We start from the raw sequence: 14136 nt of genomic DNA, 5'->3' as shown, positions 1-14136 counted from the left end.
TGTAGCTGTGTGCTGTTTTGGCTCAACAGCCTATAATAGAAACGTTCTGTGGTGTTGCATATCAAAATGATGGTTCAATTCCAGCTGTACGTCCGAATGATATGGCACAGTGTTAAGACGTGGGTCGCTGGTCCAGTGTGCTAACCACTGCGTCACCTCGCGCGCTCATGAAGTATGGTACTGCAAGAAAATACTTAATAGACCTACAAGGCACCAGTAAAAGTCTGTTGCAGCTTGCCGCAAATGAAAACCATATCGGTCAATTCATCACAGTAACTGTTTAGAGACTGTACTTTTTTTAGGTATGTGGAATGAAACAAGTGCAGTCATGCGTGATAACAACGATGTTCCCGTATCCCGAAAACAAAAGAGTCCTGTTATGAGTAAAAAAGGAATTCGTATGTGAGCAGATCCAATCATACTGCTTCGTTCTCTAAACGGTTACGGTTCACCCATAATATATACGGTAGCTTACTGATCGCGTTTAGTTTTCTTCTTTGATTTGATCTCTACTGGAAGAATTGTAGTCAAAGATTTTTCCTCTTCTGAGTGTCCGCCAAAAAAAACATTGCATTTCATCCACCCAAGCACTTGTTTCCGCTTGCTATGTTTTATGTTTGTTGAAGTTCATCACATGCCGGTGCAACCTTTATTGCTCTTTTCTGTGCCGTGAGTCTTAATGATAATGGCAATCTTGTATCCTCGCTTTTCACTATTCAACGAATTTTAAAAGGAATATAGCAAGGCTCTATATAGACATCTTGTGGCATCTGTTGCGAAATGTCTGCTCTTCCGCATAGGTACGCCCTTACGTAATCGCTGCTTTCCTTTTCTGCAATGTTGGCGCCGGAATATACTTTCAGTTTCGACGAAATCAGGTTCATGAGAAAGCCGTTGTAATGTTGCATGCCACTGCAATCGTCGTACGGCTGTGAGGTAGCATGATTATTTTAGTTTTCATGACAATTTCTGCTGAATATTCGCACATTCCTGTTCTACATAAACGTTTTCCACCACAGACATCACGTGGGTATTGCTGTCAGAGATTTCTTTAAATACAGCACAATCAAGTTGTATTCCGTTGGTACTCCTTGGACTAGTAACGACTTGTGACATTTGTTGTTGTTGTTGCTGTGATACGAAACTTTGGTGCATACGAAACTTTGGTGCATGCAAATCAGGTAGTGTCTTCGAATAAGAATGGAGTTCCCTTTCAGCGTAAATGAGATACTTCCAAATCAAATAACGAAAATCAGGAGCAGTCTGCTACCCGAAGGATTTGTCGGAGATCGTCGCGGTTCGCAGTAAGTACTGAATATCTTGTTAAAAGTTTTTGAATGTAGTGAGATATGCGACTATGGCATGCTCTACACATGTTATTTACGTTGCCAGAATGAATAGCTTGTAAATTATAATCATTTTTTTTCTCGTTTGTGTCATGTTTTCCCCTAATTATGTTGTCCAGTAGCTGGAGATTTCGTGTAGTGTGCTTAATTTAGTTGAACGAATTGGATTTCTTTTAGCATAATGAATTGTATGTAAGGTTGCGCCTTAATGAAATACATTTTGTACTTTAAATAATGCATTTTGTGTTACTGTGAATGATACGAAGCAATTTAAGAGTGCGTTACTACATATGTGAATTTGTTATAGGAATTGTGTTGATAAAGTGTCAGAAATACTCGATGAAATGGGCAAGGCATCTGCAAAAGCTCAAGGTCTACAGAGAGCTATAACAAGTGGAGAGAAAATGAGGAATGTTGATTACACAGTTTATATTTTTGTTGATCCTGAAGGAAATAAGTAAGTTCTGTTACTTATTTGATACATGTCACTAATTATTTATATTTTTCATCTGTTAACTGCAAATCATCAAACCTGTGCACAAATCTATGCTAGACAAACCACTGTTTTGAATAATAGGCACACCACTGAACGCACATGGTCCCTTCCTTTCTTCTGTCATATCAACCATGTATCACTGAGATCAGTCTTAGCTATTTCTGTCAATCCTTATCAGGGTGCCCTATCGTACGTAATCAAAGAGGTTCCCATTGGGCATTTTATTTATGTTTACATCTCATACCATTTTGACACTCAACAGTACTACCTGCTGCCTTAGCTGTGTTACAATTTTATGTTTGGTTCTTTATGTTTTCTAATCTTGGCCTTTCTTGTAAACTTATTTCATTATGAGCTGGAATATAAATCATTTACTGTATATAACCCCATTTCAGAATTCTTAATCATTTGTGCTTAGAGTTGTGGTATACATTTAACAGTACGATAAACCTCAAAAATATGGGATACATTAAATTTACTTTGGAACTCATTGTGTGACTTCAGATTAAAACCCATTTGCTTTCTCAATTAAAAAATTTTTTTTAACCCATCTCTCTTATTTCTAGTGTCCAAGTATCATTCTACCCCTTCTCTTTATATGCATGCTTTGCCATTGAAGATTTGTTCCGCAACTACTTGCTGTAGCAAAGCCCCGCTGCATGCGTAGGCTAAGTCATTCATTACTCTGCAGAAACCTTCAAATAAAAAATAATCTTGAACAGTACATTAGGCATAACTTCCCTAATTTAATAGTTGATGTTTCCATGTAATTCTGTAGGAAGTGATATTAAGATATTGAAATCTGTCAAAATGTTTGTCAACACAAACTTCCAAAATTCTGACAAAACAAATTGAATACCATTGTCTTTAAATGTTCTCTTAAGTTTATCACTGGTGGAAACGATTCACCTCTTAGAACCTTACAGATGGTATGTGGGTTAATCCAGTTTAAAGTAGGCCTAAGTGGCTTAACATACATAGACAACATACCACTAATACTTTGATGTATGGTAACACTCCCCAGGTTATTGGCAGTGGTGCATATATATCACCACTAAGTCTCACAAACTTTCAATATTATAGTATTCATCTTGCATTTGGCAAGATCAGTCTGTACTTAAGCATTCTTCTCACATAATACATCCAGGTATTGTGGTTTTCACTATGTTTCCCACAGTGTCAACATGTGCCAAATGCATATCCCGACTGTGGTACCCCATCCGTATACACAGTACTAGCAGATCAATTTATTTTTCAGTTATATATACACTCCACTTCTACTTCCCCCCCCCCCCCCCCCCTCCATTTTCCTATTTCATTCCTTTCCAATACAGCATCTTTGCTCCTGCGAGGAGAGCTTCTGTAAAGTTTGGAAGGTAGGAGACGAGATACTGGCAGAAGTAAAGCTGTGAGTACCGGGCGTGAGTCGTGCTTCGGTAGCTCAGATGGTAGAGCACTTGCCTGCGAAAGGCAAAGGTCCCAAGTTCGAGTCTCGGTCGGGTACACAGTTTTAATCTGCCAGGAAGTTTCATATCAGCGCGCACTCCGCTGCAGAGTAAAAATCTCACTCTGGAATCTCCATGGTCATTAGTGGTCACAGGCAGACTATCAAAAGCCATAATTGACATCCATTGACGGAGCACCTCAGAGCATTCAAACACCTCTGTGCCTGGGTCTGCCTTGTAAGAAAATGACACAAACAAGAATGTTGGGAATGGAATGTTACTGCCGTTCGACCATGTACCCACCCTTCAGGGGTTTGGGCAAAGGTTCGGTACCTATGTGGACAACAGTACCCCACAGGAGTATCTTGTATATCCCTGAATTCTGTTGTCTATACAGAGTCAGATGTTGCCGCCAAACATTTTTCTGTGCATTATGCTTGATCCTCTGTGTCTGAGAATTATTCATGTACACTTCACATCCTCAAACAGTAGGTGGAGTGAATTTAATTACATTTCACTAAATGTCAACTGGAGCCATGTAATGCCTGTTTAGTGAGTGCCCTAGCGCGTTGTCCTGTCCAGGGCTACACTGCATCCACAACCAAATGCCCAAACACCTATTGTTGAATTGATAATGTCACATCCTTGCCATTTTCAAGCATATCTGGAGTGAGGATGAGTTCCCTCTCATTGGTTAGGAAGCATGATTGTCCAGGTACTAAAACTGGGTAAACATAACCTTGAGATGGACAGTTATTACCCAAGTAGCTTCACTCTCTCTGCAAGTTGCTGGAATGTATGGTGAGCCAGTGGCTGTGTTTTTACCTTTAGTCTCAGGATCTTTCGGCTCCATACCAGGGCAGTTTTTGCCAGGGCTGTTCTACTGCTGACTATTTGGTCAGCTTTCACCTAGTGTCAACACCTTATCACTGTCTTCTTCATCTACGAAAGACACTTGACACAAAATGGTGTCATCATTTCCACATTACTGTACATTTTTGGGGACTCCACGGCCCACTCCCGGGTCTTGTCTGGAACTTCATTTTGCACTGTACTTTCTGTGTTCAAGTAGCTGCTTTCCACAGTATGCTACCACATCCAAGAGAATGGGGTTCTGCAGGGCTCTGTATTGACTGTGCCCTTTTTTTTCCTAGTGGCTATCAATGATCTAGCTGCAGCCATCAACGATCTAGCTGCCGACTGCAGGTTGCCATGAGGTGCAGTCCTGGGATTTCAACCAAGGCTTTTGGTTTTTCATCCACCAAGACATGTGTCATACTCTTCTTTTGCCACCAGATCGTCCATCCATAACCAGAACTCTATGTTGATGACAAATTGCTTAATGTGGTGGAGTCTTATCACTTTCCGGGGCTGGTCTTTGATGCCCAGTTAATGTGACTTCCCCACCTTAGCTAACTCAAGCAAATGTGCTGGTCACACCTTAAGACTCTTCGCGTTCTCACTTTACAAAGCTCTGATTTTGTCCTGTCTTGATTGTGGGAGTCTGGCATATGGCTCGGCATCGCCTTCAGCATAACGGACGCTGAACGCAGTACACCATTGTGGAGTCCAACTTGGAGCAGTTGCCTTTCAGACTAGCTCTGTGAACAGCCTACTTGTGGAGGTTGGGTTCACTCCACTGCAGATCAGGTGGCAACAACTCCTGTTTAACTATGTGATACATATTTGCTGCTCCTGTGAGCATCCAAAACCACTATTTCCTTTTTCTTGGTATGGAGATCCACCTCCCGCAACAGCAGCCCAGGACTGGTGTCACAATCGCATTTAACATACAGTGTGTCTGCTCTGAACTCCCGATGTCCCCCACTGTTGCCCCTTGTCAGGGACCAATATGTATGCCCCCATGGTCCTTGGATCTGTCTAACTTATCCATTGGAATGAAGTAGTGTGTAAACTCCCTGGTTTGCACCACCTATTCTGGCCATCCTAGGTACATTTCCAGGTTCGGAAATGGTATACACCGACAGCTGTACGATCAACCTACGCACATGCAAGGTGCAGTGAACTGTGCTGCCTGCCATACATCTGCAGTGTGTTCATTGCAGAATTGTTGGCCATCACTGAAGCCCTCAGTCACATTCATTCTTGCACTGGTGAGACATTTTAAGAAAGTTACTCCACATGTAGTCTTCAGGCTATCTACCATTGCTACCCTTGACACCCATTGGTTGACTATCCAGGATCTCCTCCTTTCTGATCTCCATCCAGGTGAACAATAGGTTGTCTTTGTCTGGATTGCAGTTCACGTTGTGATCCCAAGGAATGACCATGCTGACTGATTGGCCAAATTGGTTACCTAGAAGGGTACCAGAACTGGACTTGTGGTTGACTACGCCATCAGTTGTTGGAGGTTTGCGAAATGGATTACCGTGCCCTAGTTTCTCCAGACAGACTGGCAGCAATGAAGTGGATCATAACGAAGTGGCAGTCTTCATTTTGCGCTTCTCGCAGGAAATCTACCATTCTGTCAGTTTCACATTGGCCACGTCTTACGACATGAGGATCCACTGTGCTGTCAGTGTGGTGCCAGTCTGATTTGTATGACGTATTTTTTTCTTTTCAGACAATAGACTAAATATGGAGAATAAATAAATAAATCCTACTGGACTGCCCCATTTTGGCCACATTACAGGAAACCTTAAACTTGATGAGGGACTGTCTCTGGTGCTAGTGGATGATGCCAAAATGGCTGAACTAGTTTTATGTTTTAACTGTGAAGATGGTTGCTAATCCTCTCTGTGAGGTAGGGAACATTAACCTCGTCAGCTGCTTGAGGAGTTGGAGGGGTGCCCTGTTGCTTTTACGTCTGTTATTGGTTTACCGCCTTATCATTGTTCTCTTTCTTGAGACGTACGTACGTCCCTACAGTCTACAGTGTGCCGCCTGGACACGACCAGTCGGCACAATGTAGGGGCACTGGTGTGTGTGTGTGTGTGTGTGTGTGTGTGTGTGTGTGTGTGTGTGTGTGTGTGTGGGCACGCGCCCGCCCGCCCGCTCTCAACAAAGAATTTATTCAGGAAGCTAGCAAGTTTTCTTTCTCTCTCGTGTCTGCCAATCAACAACTCAGTGTCTCTGCTATTTGATGAGAGGTCTCCTTTACTCCTAAATATTTACAATGGTAATTGCCACACATATGCCCTACTTACTCCTGAAAAGGGTTTCCCACCAAGATATTATTTGTTATTGTTAGTCTTCTAATTTGTGTATCAGTTTCAGAACCATTTTGTTGAAGACATTTTTAGGTGGGCATTTGTTTCTCCTTGTAATTTAATCTGCTCTCTTCTGCTATTTGTGCCAGACAATGGTATCTTTCACTATTTGTCCTGTACTATTCTTTCTTTCATGACTTTTCTATTTCAGTAACTTCTATTACATTCAAGAGCAGAGGTAGTGGAGTTAAGCTATGTGCTTGTTGAAACCACACCCTGAGGAATATAGTGAGTGGGATAGCAATGTAAACAAGGTGCTGTATGTCATGGATGTGCAAGTAATTATTGCAGTTGACAGTTAATGTAATCTGGAACTTTCATACACTGTTGTTGTCATGCCTTGTCTTACTGGAAAATGCATTCTTGTTATTTTCCACTTTTTCCAGTATTCCAATATTTCAACTTTTCAAAGTGTCATTATCCCTTAATAGTTAACACAGGAAAGAAAGATGGTCAAGCCTCATTTATAAATAGCACAAAATATGTTTATACTTCAGCTGTCATATTCAATTCCAAATAGTCAAAGATTTTTCAGGTCCTCGTTTCTGTAGAATGTTTGTGCCTATTGGCTGTTCCAGATCACTGCTAAAATATCACCTGAATGGTCATGATGTTTCTTTCTGGGTAACATTAATCATATTAGATATTTGTTTTCCTTTGGTTGTTACCCATCTACTACATAAAGGAGGCCTTTCCAGACACTATTTGTGACTGACTGAAACAAATTACTGGCTCTTTATTTACTCTTCGGACTACAGTTAATGTGCCAGATGCAGTTTTTATGTGAAACAGCTGCTGCTGTCTGTCTCTCCTCATTTATTTCCTCAGGCTCCATAGGAATCTTGCACTTCGTTAGCTGTCTCATTAGATGACATATGGAATCAGGTCAGATTGCTTTGTCTCCTAAATTACTCTTCCCAGGGACACCGCGTTTTCGTAAGCCTCTTCAGTGCCATATGGGAAGGTTTGTGTGCCTCAGTGACACTGAGGGCTACATCAGCAGTAGCACAGCTGCTGGCAGGGTCACCCAGACCGGACAGGTCTCAGTGGAGAGGCCTGACGAAGAGTATCCCACAACTAGGGAAAGGAGGTATGTTTCTTCCCCGAAGTGTTTGGGTAAGAGCATGACGAACCCAGGTTTCCCGAGCAGGGGAGTGGACAGTGCCACCAGACCTCTTCTACCATAAACTCCTACAATACATCAGAGACGGTAATTAGGCATGGCAGTGGAACGTTGCGTTTCAGATAATGGAGGCCTTGGCTTCAATGCTTGGGTTGCAAGGAAGGTACACACCTCTCAACCCTTAACCTCAAGGTATGCTCCATGCTGATGGGGTGAATAACTGTTGAGGAAAATAGTCTCCACACACACACACTGCCGCCAGTTGTGTAAGGTTTGCTTTTGCTCAAGCACATGGGGTTCTGCTTGGGTTGAAATAAGTTTCCTAAGCATCTCATGAGATCCCAGTGGAGCGACCTCAATTCACATTGCTCATGATGGGGTGGGTGTACTCTCAGGTAGTACCTACACCCATCTGACAAAGACAGGTCGGTTAGTCAGTCCGCCCAATACAAAGTCTCAGAATGTAGTAACAGGAACTAGTCTGCCACAATACTTTCATTGTAATCAAGAGAGCAGTGGAAACCTTTCAGAAGGTCTCCCTTTCTACAGTCACATCTTACAGGGTATTGCTGGGTCTTTAAAGAGCATTCCATGACTTCTTAATGGAACAGTTCTTTTTCAAACTGTCACATCACACCAAGTATTTTAAGTTTCTGAAATGCAAGGCCTCAGTGACCACCTCTGTTGTGGTGGAGATACACGACACCCTTAACTTCTGTAAAGGCATTATTACTCGGTCCAGTATAATGGAGATGGAACCTGGGGAATTACCTGAAGAGTGGAAACACGTGGTTGTCACAGAAGTGCAGAACTATTTGAGGAGAGTCAATGCAAGATTGGAAAAAAAACTGCAATATTTACTTCAACCTGCAATACACTGGTATCACTTGAACGTATTCTTGCAGGTGTATCAATCTTGCCCTTCTGCTGCTACAGACGTGCTCTGAGCATTCCGTGTTGAGGCGTCTTCCATTATGACTGTACTGCACCCCATATGCTTGTGCCTGTGCTGAGGGATGACGTATTGGCTGATATGAAATATTTATCATTAGATTTTTTAAAAAGATATTAGGCGAAAAAATTTGATTTTTGCACATCTTACAGTCCAATATCTTTGCTTGATAAAGGATTGAATTTCTTTCTGTTATATGCCATAGTTACAGCGTTGCGTCAAATTAAGTAAAACATTGTGTGAACTTTTAAAGATTTTGCAGAAGGAAAAACACATTGTGTAAACTTAGCATATGATTGATTTCAGCTCATAAATTGCACTGCATGAAACATGGATAAGATATTGAAGTTTTATTTAAAACTGACAACGGAATGATACTTTCGTTATCTAGTTATTGTGTTTTATTTCAGAAGGATGGTCATGCATGACACACCCATTCTTGTCCTTGCACACCACGTATGATGTTGACATAACAATTGTCATGTCTCATAAACAATTCAAAATACCAAAACGAGATTTTTGCAAATGATAGTATGCTATGAAACATGTATGTTGTGTGATAAACACTTGAAACTTTTTTAATTCACTGACATATGGGAGTAACCCGTCCGTAGCAGTGAGAGATTAGTAGACCAGGACACGTACGGCAAAGTCCGTATCATTTCATCCAGGCTAGGAAAAAGTCTTACCTTGATAGTCTTGAATGTTATTGAATTTAGCATACGTCAAACTGAAGGACTAACTAAGGAACATTTTTTTTTTCCCAAATTAATTTCTGCTCCAAGATACAGCCGTCCAAAGATGACACTGCATATACCATTTTAAAGATGCAAATTTGGGAAAAAATGTTAAAATGCTGTATCTCTGGAACATTTCTAGATATTTTGTTGGTTTTTTTATTTAAAATATAATTGCTATATGATTACAAAAAATCCTCCATTTGGACTTATCTGTCAAAGTTCTTTTATAGCGTTCTAAACTTTTTATAATTTATGGAAAAACAAATTTTTTTTGAAAAATGCCAATCCATAAAATTTCAATTTTTTTCTGTTGATTAGTACCAATAGTTCCCCCCTGCGGGTTCGGGGGTTAGAATAGGCCCGCGGTATTCCTGCCTGTCGTAAGAGGCGACTAAAAGGAGTCTCACATGTTTCGGCCTTATGTGATGGTCCCCTCTCGGGTTTGACCTCCATCTTTCTAAATTTATCCGAAGAGCGAGCCAATTGGGGAAGGGCGCCTTACATGGTGCACTGTATCCGTCGTGCAATTAGACCTTTAGCCGGATTTCTTGTTGTTGCAATGGTGTTCCGCTCGTTTTCGATCTCTTGGGCGAGGGTACGTCCCTGGGTGCAATTACCACGCTGCCCTCTGCAGTGTTTCTTTTAACTGTGACGACGACCTTGGACATTTTTGCACCTAAGATCCAGCACGGTAGCCAGCCCGTTGTGGTGGGGCCGCCATGTACCCTCTTGGTTGTAGCCCCCTGACAACACAGGGATCGCTCTACTGATGCCTGTGCCGTTAACTCCCCACGTATGCCAAGGAGTAGATGCCTATCCTCCTGGGGTATCGGGACTCCCGGCAACGGCCATCCTGCCAGGTGGCCTTTGCTGTGGCTGGGTGGCGCCCGTGGGGAGGGCCCTTGGTCGGAGTAGGTGGCATCAGGGCGGATGACCCGCAATGAAGCGTGGTACATCATCTCTCGCTGGCGGCCAGCCGCCAGCAGTCTCTAAGCGTTCTCGGGCTCAATTTAATGCTCAGAAGTACGATCCGAAAACGTTCCCCTCCCTGGCCACGCCGTGGGAAGAGCGTAAGTCTCAGGATGGAGGTAACAGTTATTCGCCCCGCTTCTTAGTTTGTACGAGAGCTGATGGGGAGTCTTTTCTCTCCACAAAGCCTCAGTTCTTCGTCGAGCATTTAGAGGACAAGTTTGGGGAGGTGGAGGGCTTGTCTAAAATGCGCTCTGGGTCAGTACTGATACAAACGGCATCCTCCGCCCAGTCACGCAGGTTGCTTGCTTGTGACAAGTTGGGGGATGTTAACGTTACTATTACACCACATAAGAGTTTAAATATGGTCCAGGGTGTTATTTTCCATAGGGACCTCCTTTTGCAGTCTGATGACGAGCTGCGCGCCAACTTAGAACGTAGAGGTGTTCATTTCGTCCGGCGCGTTCATCGGGGTCCGAGGGACAATCAGGTTGCTACCGGTGCCTTCATCTTGGCCTTCGAGGGTGATACGTTACCGGAAAAGGTCAAGGTGATGGTCTACCGATGTGACGTCAAACCCTATATCCCTCCCCCGATGCGGTGCTTCAAGTGCTGGAAGTTCGGCCATATGTCTTCCCGCTGCACTTCCAGCCTCACATGTCGAGATTGCGGATGCCCATCTCATCCCGATACTCCATGTGCCCCGCCTCCCATCTGCGTCAACTGCGGGGAGCACCATTCACCTTGCTCGCCTGACTGCAAAGTCTTTCAGAAAGAGCGCAAAATCATGGAATATAAGACCCTGGACCGGCTGACCTATACTGAGGCGAAAAGGAAATATGACAAACTCCATCCTGTGAGAATGACATCTTCTTATGCAGCTGCTACAACACCTGTGCTAGCCCCATCAGTTTTGAGACTTCCAGCCAGCTCGATAAGCAGTAAGACTCCTCCTGCCCCCTTGCCCGTGGGGGGCTCTACCCAACCGGTTGCTCCTGCACCACCTACCTCAGGAGCAACCTCCTCCCACCCGTCGGGGACGTCCGTCCCCGCTTCTCAGCCGGAGAAGTGTCTCACTTATTCGGCTACTCTTGTCCGTAAGAGTTCCCTTGGGACCCTCCCTTCCCAGGGTTCCACCAGCGGGAAGGATGATGGCCGCCAGTGGCATACGTCCTCACCAGTGGCCGGGCGTAGGGCTTCATGATCCTCCTCTGTCCCGGAGACTGAATCGGTGAAGCCTTCCCAGCCGGTGAAACCCAAGGTTCAGCGAGAGAAGTCCAAGAAAAGACCTCTAAGGCCAAAGAACTTGAGGTGGCACCAACCCCACCGCACCTTTCGCACTCTGCGTCTGAGGATGAAGTCGAGATTCTAGCGTCCGCTGAGGACCTTGATCTCGCTGGTCCCTCAGACGCCATGGATGCCTCTCGTACAGGTACTGAATCGGTGGCAGTGAGTGAACAAGTGGCGTAAATTGCCTTCCCAGTCCTTTCAAGCCTTTCTCAGCCATGGACAATATCATACTCCAGTGGAACTGCGGCGGTTTTTTCCACCATCTAGCTGAGCTCCGCCAACTTATCAGCCTTCGCCCTTTCTTCTGCATTGCTCTGCAGGAAACTTGGTTTCCAGCAATGCGAACCCCCGCCCTCCGTGGCTATCGGGGTTATTTTAAGAACCGGGCTGCTTATGAAAGGGTGTCTGGTGGCGTCTGCATATATGTCCTTCACACTCTGCACAGCGAGTCTGTCCCTCTCCAGACGCCTTTAGAGGCTGTCGCTGTACGCGTGTGGACGCCACAGGCTGTTACCGTCTGCAGTCTTTACATTCCACCGGATGGTGATGTCTCGCAGCATGTCCTGGCTGCACTGGTCGCCCAATTGCCGCCACCTTTCTTGCTATTGGGCGACTTCAACGCCCATAACCCTCTGTGGGGTGGGTCAGTGGCCACAGGTCGAGGCACCATCGTTGAGCATTTCTTGTCGCAGCTCGATCTCTCACTGTTAAATGATGGTGCCTTCACACACTTCAGTGTGGCGCATGGCACCTACTCCGCCATTGACCTTTCCACCTGTAGCCATAGCCTCTTAACCTCTGTCCAATGGAGTGTGCATGATGACCTGTGTGGTAGTGACCACTTTCCGCTCTTTTTGTCACTACCACAGCGTCACTCTTCTGGGCGCCCTAGCAGATGGGCTATAAATAAGGCTGACTGGGATTTGTTCTCCTCCACTGCCGCTTTTGAGCCTCTCTCTACTGATGACATTGATGCAGTGGTTCAATCGGTCACCACCGGCATCGTTACTGCCGCCGCGTCTGTCATTCCCCGTTCTTCTGGGTCCCCTCGGCGGAAGGCTGTGCCTTGGTGGTCCCCTGAGATCGCTGAAGCGATTAAAGATCACCGGCGGGTGCTCCAGCGTCACAAGTGACATCCCTCCTTAGCCCACCTTATCGCCTTCAAACGGCTGCGTGCGCGGGCCCGCCTCCTCATCCGCCAAGGCAAGGAGGAGTGCTGGGAGCGGTATGTGTCCACCATTGGCCTCCATGTCACTCCCTCGCAGGTCTGGGCCAAGATTCGACGCGTCTACGGCTATCGGACCCCTGCCAGCGTCCCTGCACTCTCACTGAATAGAGCCGTTTGTACTGACTCCGATGTCATTGCAAATCGCTTAGCAGAGCATTTTGCTATGAGTTCCGCTTCTGCGAATTACCCCCAGACCTTCCGCTCCATTAAAGAGCGGATGGAACGTCGGAGCCTTTCGTTTCGCACCAACCACCCGGAATCTTACAATGCTCCATTCAGTGAGTGGGAATTTCGCAGTGCCCTAGCTGCTTGCCCTGATACCGCTCCTGGGCCAGATGGCATCCACTGTCAGATGCTGAAACACCTTTCAGTGGCTTGCCAGCGGCGCCTTCTCGATCTTTACAACCGTCTTTGGGTCGAGGGGGAGTTTCCGTCGCAATGGCAGGAAGGCGTTGTCATCCCCGTTTTGAAACCTGGAAAGACCCCTCTGGAGGTGGACAGCTACCGTCCCATTAGCCTCACCAATGTTCTTTGCAAGTTGCTTGAACGGATGGTGAGCCGGCGCTTGCATTGGGTACTGGAGTCTCGGGGCCTTCTGGCTCCGTCTCAAGGTGGGTTCCGTAGAGGCCGCTCCGCCACCGACAATCTAGTGAGCCTGGAGTCGGCCATCCGTACTGCTTTTGCCCGCCGACAGCACCTGGTCGCTGTCTTTTCCGACATGCGGAAGGCGTACGATACGACCTGGCGTCATCACATTCTTTCTACGCTTCATGGATGGGGCCTTCGGGGTCCTCTGCCGATTTTTATCCGCCATTTTCTGTCATGTCGTACCTTCCGCGTGCAAGACGCGGCCTCGTATAGTTCCTCCCACGTCCAGGAGAACGGTGTGCCACAGGGCTCTGTTTTAAGTGTCTGTCTGTTTTTAATAGCCATTAACGGGCTTGCTGCGGCCGTGGGAAATTCTGTCTCCGCTTCCCTGTATGCTGACGACTTCTGCCTTTATTACAGCTCTACTGGCATTGCAGCTGTTGAACGTCAGCTACAGGGCGCTATCTGTAAGGCGCAGTCTTGGGCTGTAGCGCATGGGTTTCAGTTTTCGGCAGCCAAGACCCGCGTTATGCATTTCTGCCGGCGCCAAACAGTCCATCCTGAGCCGCGGCTTTATCTTGCCGACGAACTCCTTGCTGTGGTGCAGACCCACAGGTTTTTGGGGGTGGTTTTCGATGCCCAGTTGACTTGGCTGCCTCATATCCGGCAGCTTAAACAGATGTGTTGGCGGCATCTAAACGCTCTGCGATGCTTGAGCCACACCTGCTG

General features: G+C 45.6%; 1 protein-coding gene across 4 annotated transcripts in view; it reads left to right on the top strand.

Moving 5' to 3' along the window:
• The first annotated feature begins 648 nt into the window (after positions 1–648).
• Positions 649–14136, top strand: part of LOC124795078 (alpha-tubulin N-acetyltransferase 1-like) — a 102102-nt gene continuing 88614 nt past the window's right edge. Inside the window, exons 1-3 of one of the 4 annotated variants that reach the window (XM_047258894.1) lie at positions 657–936; positions 1020–1304; positions 1654–1803. In XM_047258894.1, the coding sequence (XP_047114850.1) occupies positions 1201–1304; positions 1654–1803 (254 nt within the window). In that variant the 5' untranslated portion in view covers positions 657–936; positions 1020–1200. Of the gene's footprint in view, positions 1305–1653; positions 1804–14136 lie in introns of all 4 variants that reach the window. The other 3 variants (XM_047258895.1, XM_047258896.1, XM_047258893.1) reach the window with 3 other exon arrangements.

Source organism: Schistocerca piceifrons, chromosome 4, assembly GCF_021461385.2.
Source record: "Schistocerca piceifrons isolate TAMUIC-IGC-003096 chromosome 4, iqSchPice1.1, whole genome shotgun sequence".
NCBI classification, from domain to species: domain Eukaryota; kingdom Metazoa; phylum Arthropoda; class Insecta; order Orthoptera; family Acrididae; genus Schistocerca; species Schistocerca piceifrons.
The sequence above is the reverse complement of the archived record's forward strand: the minus strand, read 5'-3'. Positions and strand labels throughout refer to the sequence as shown.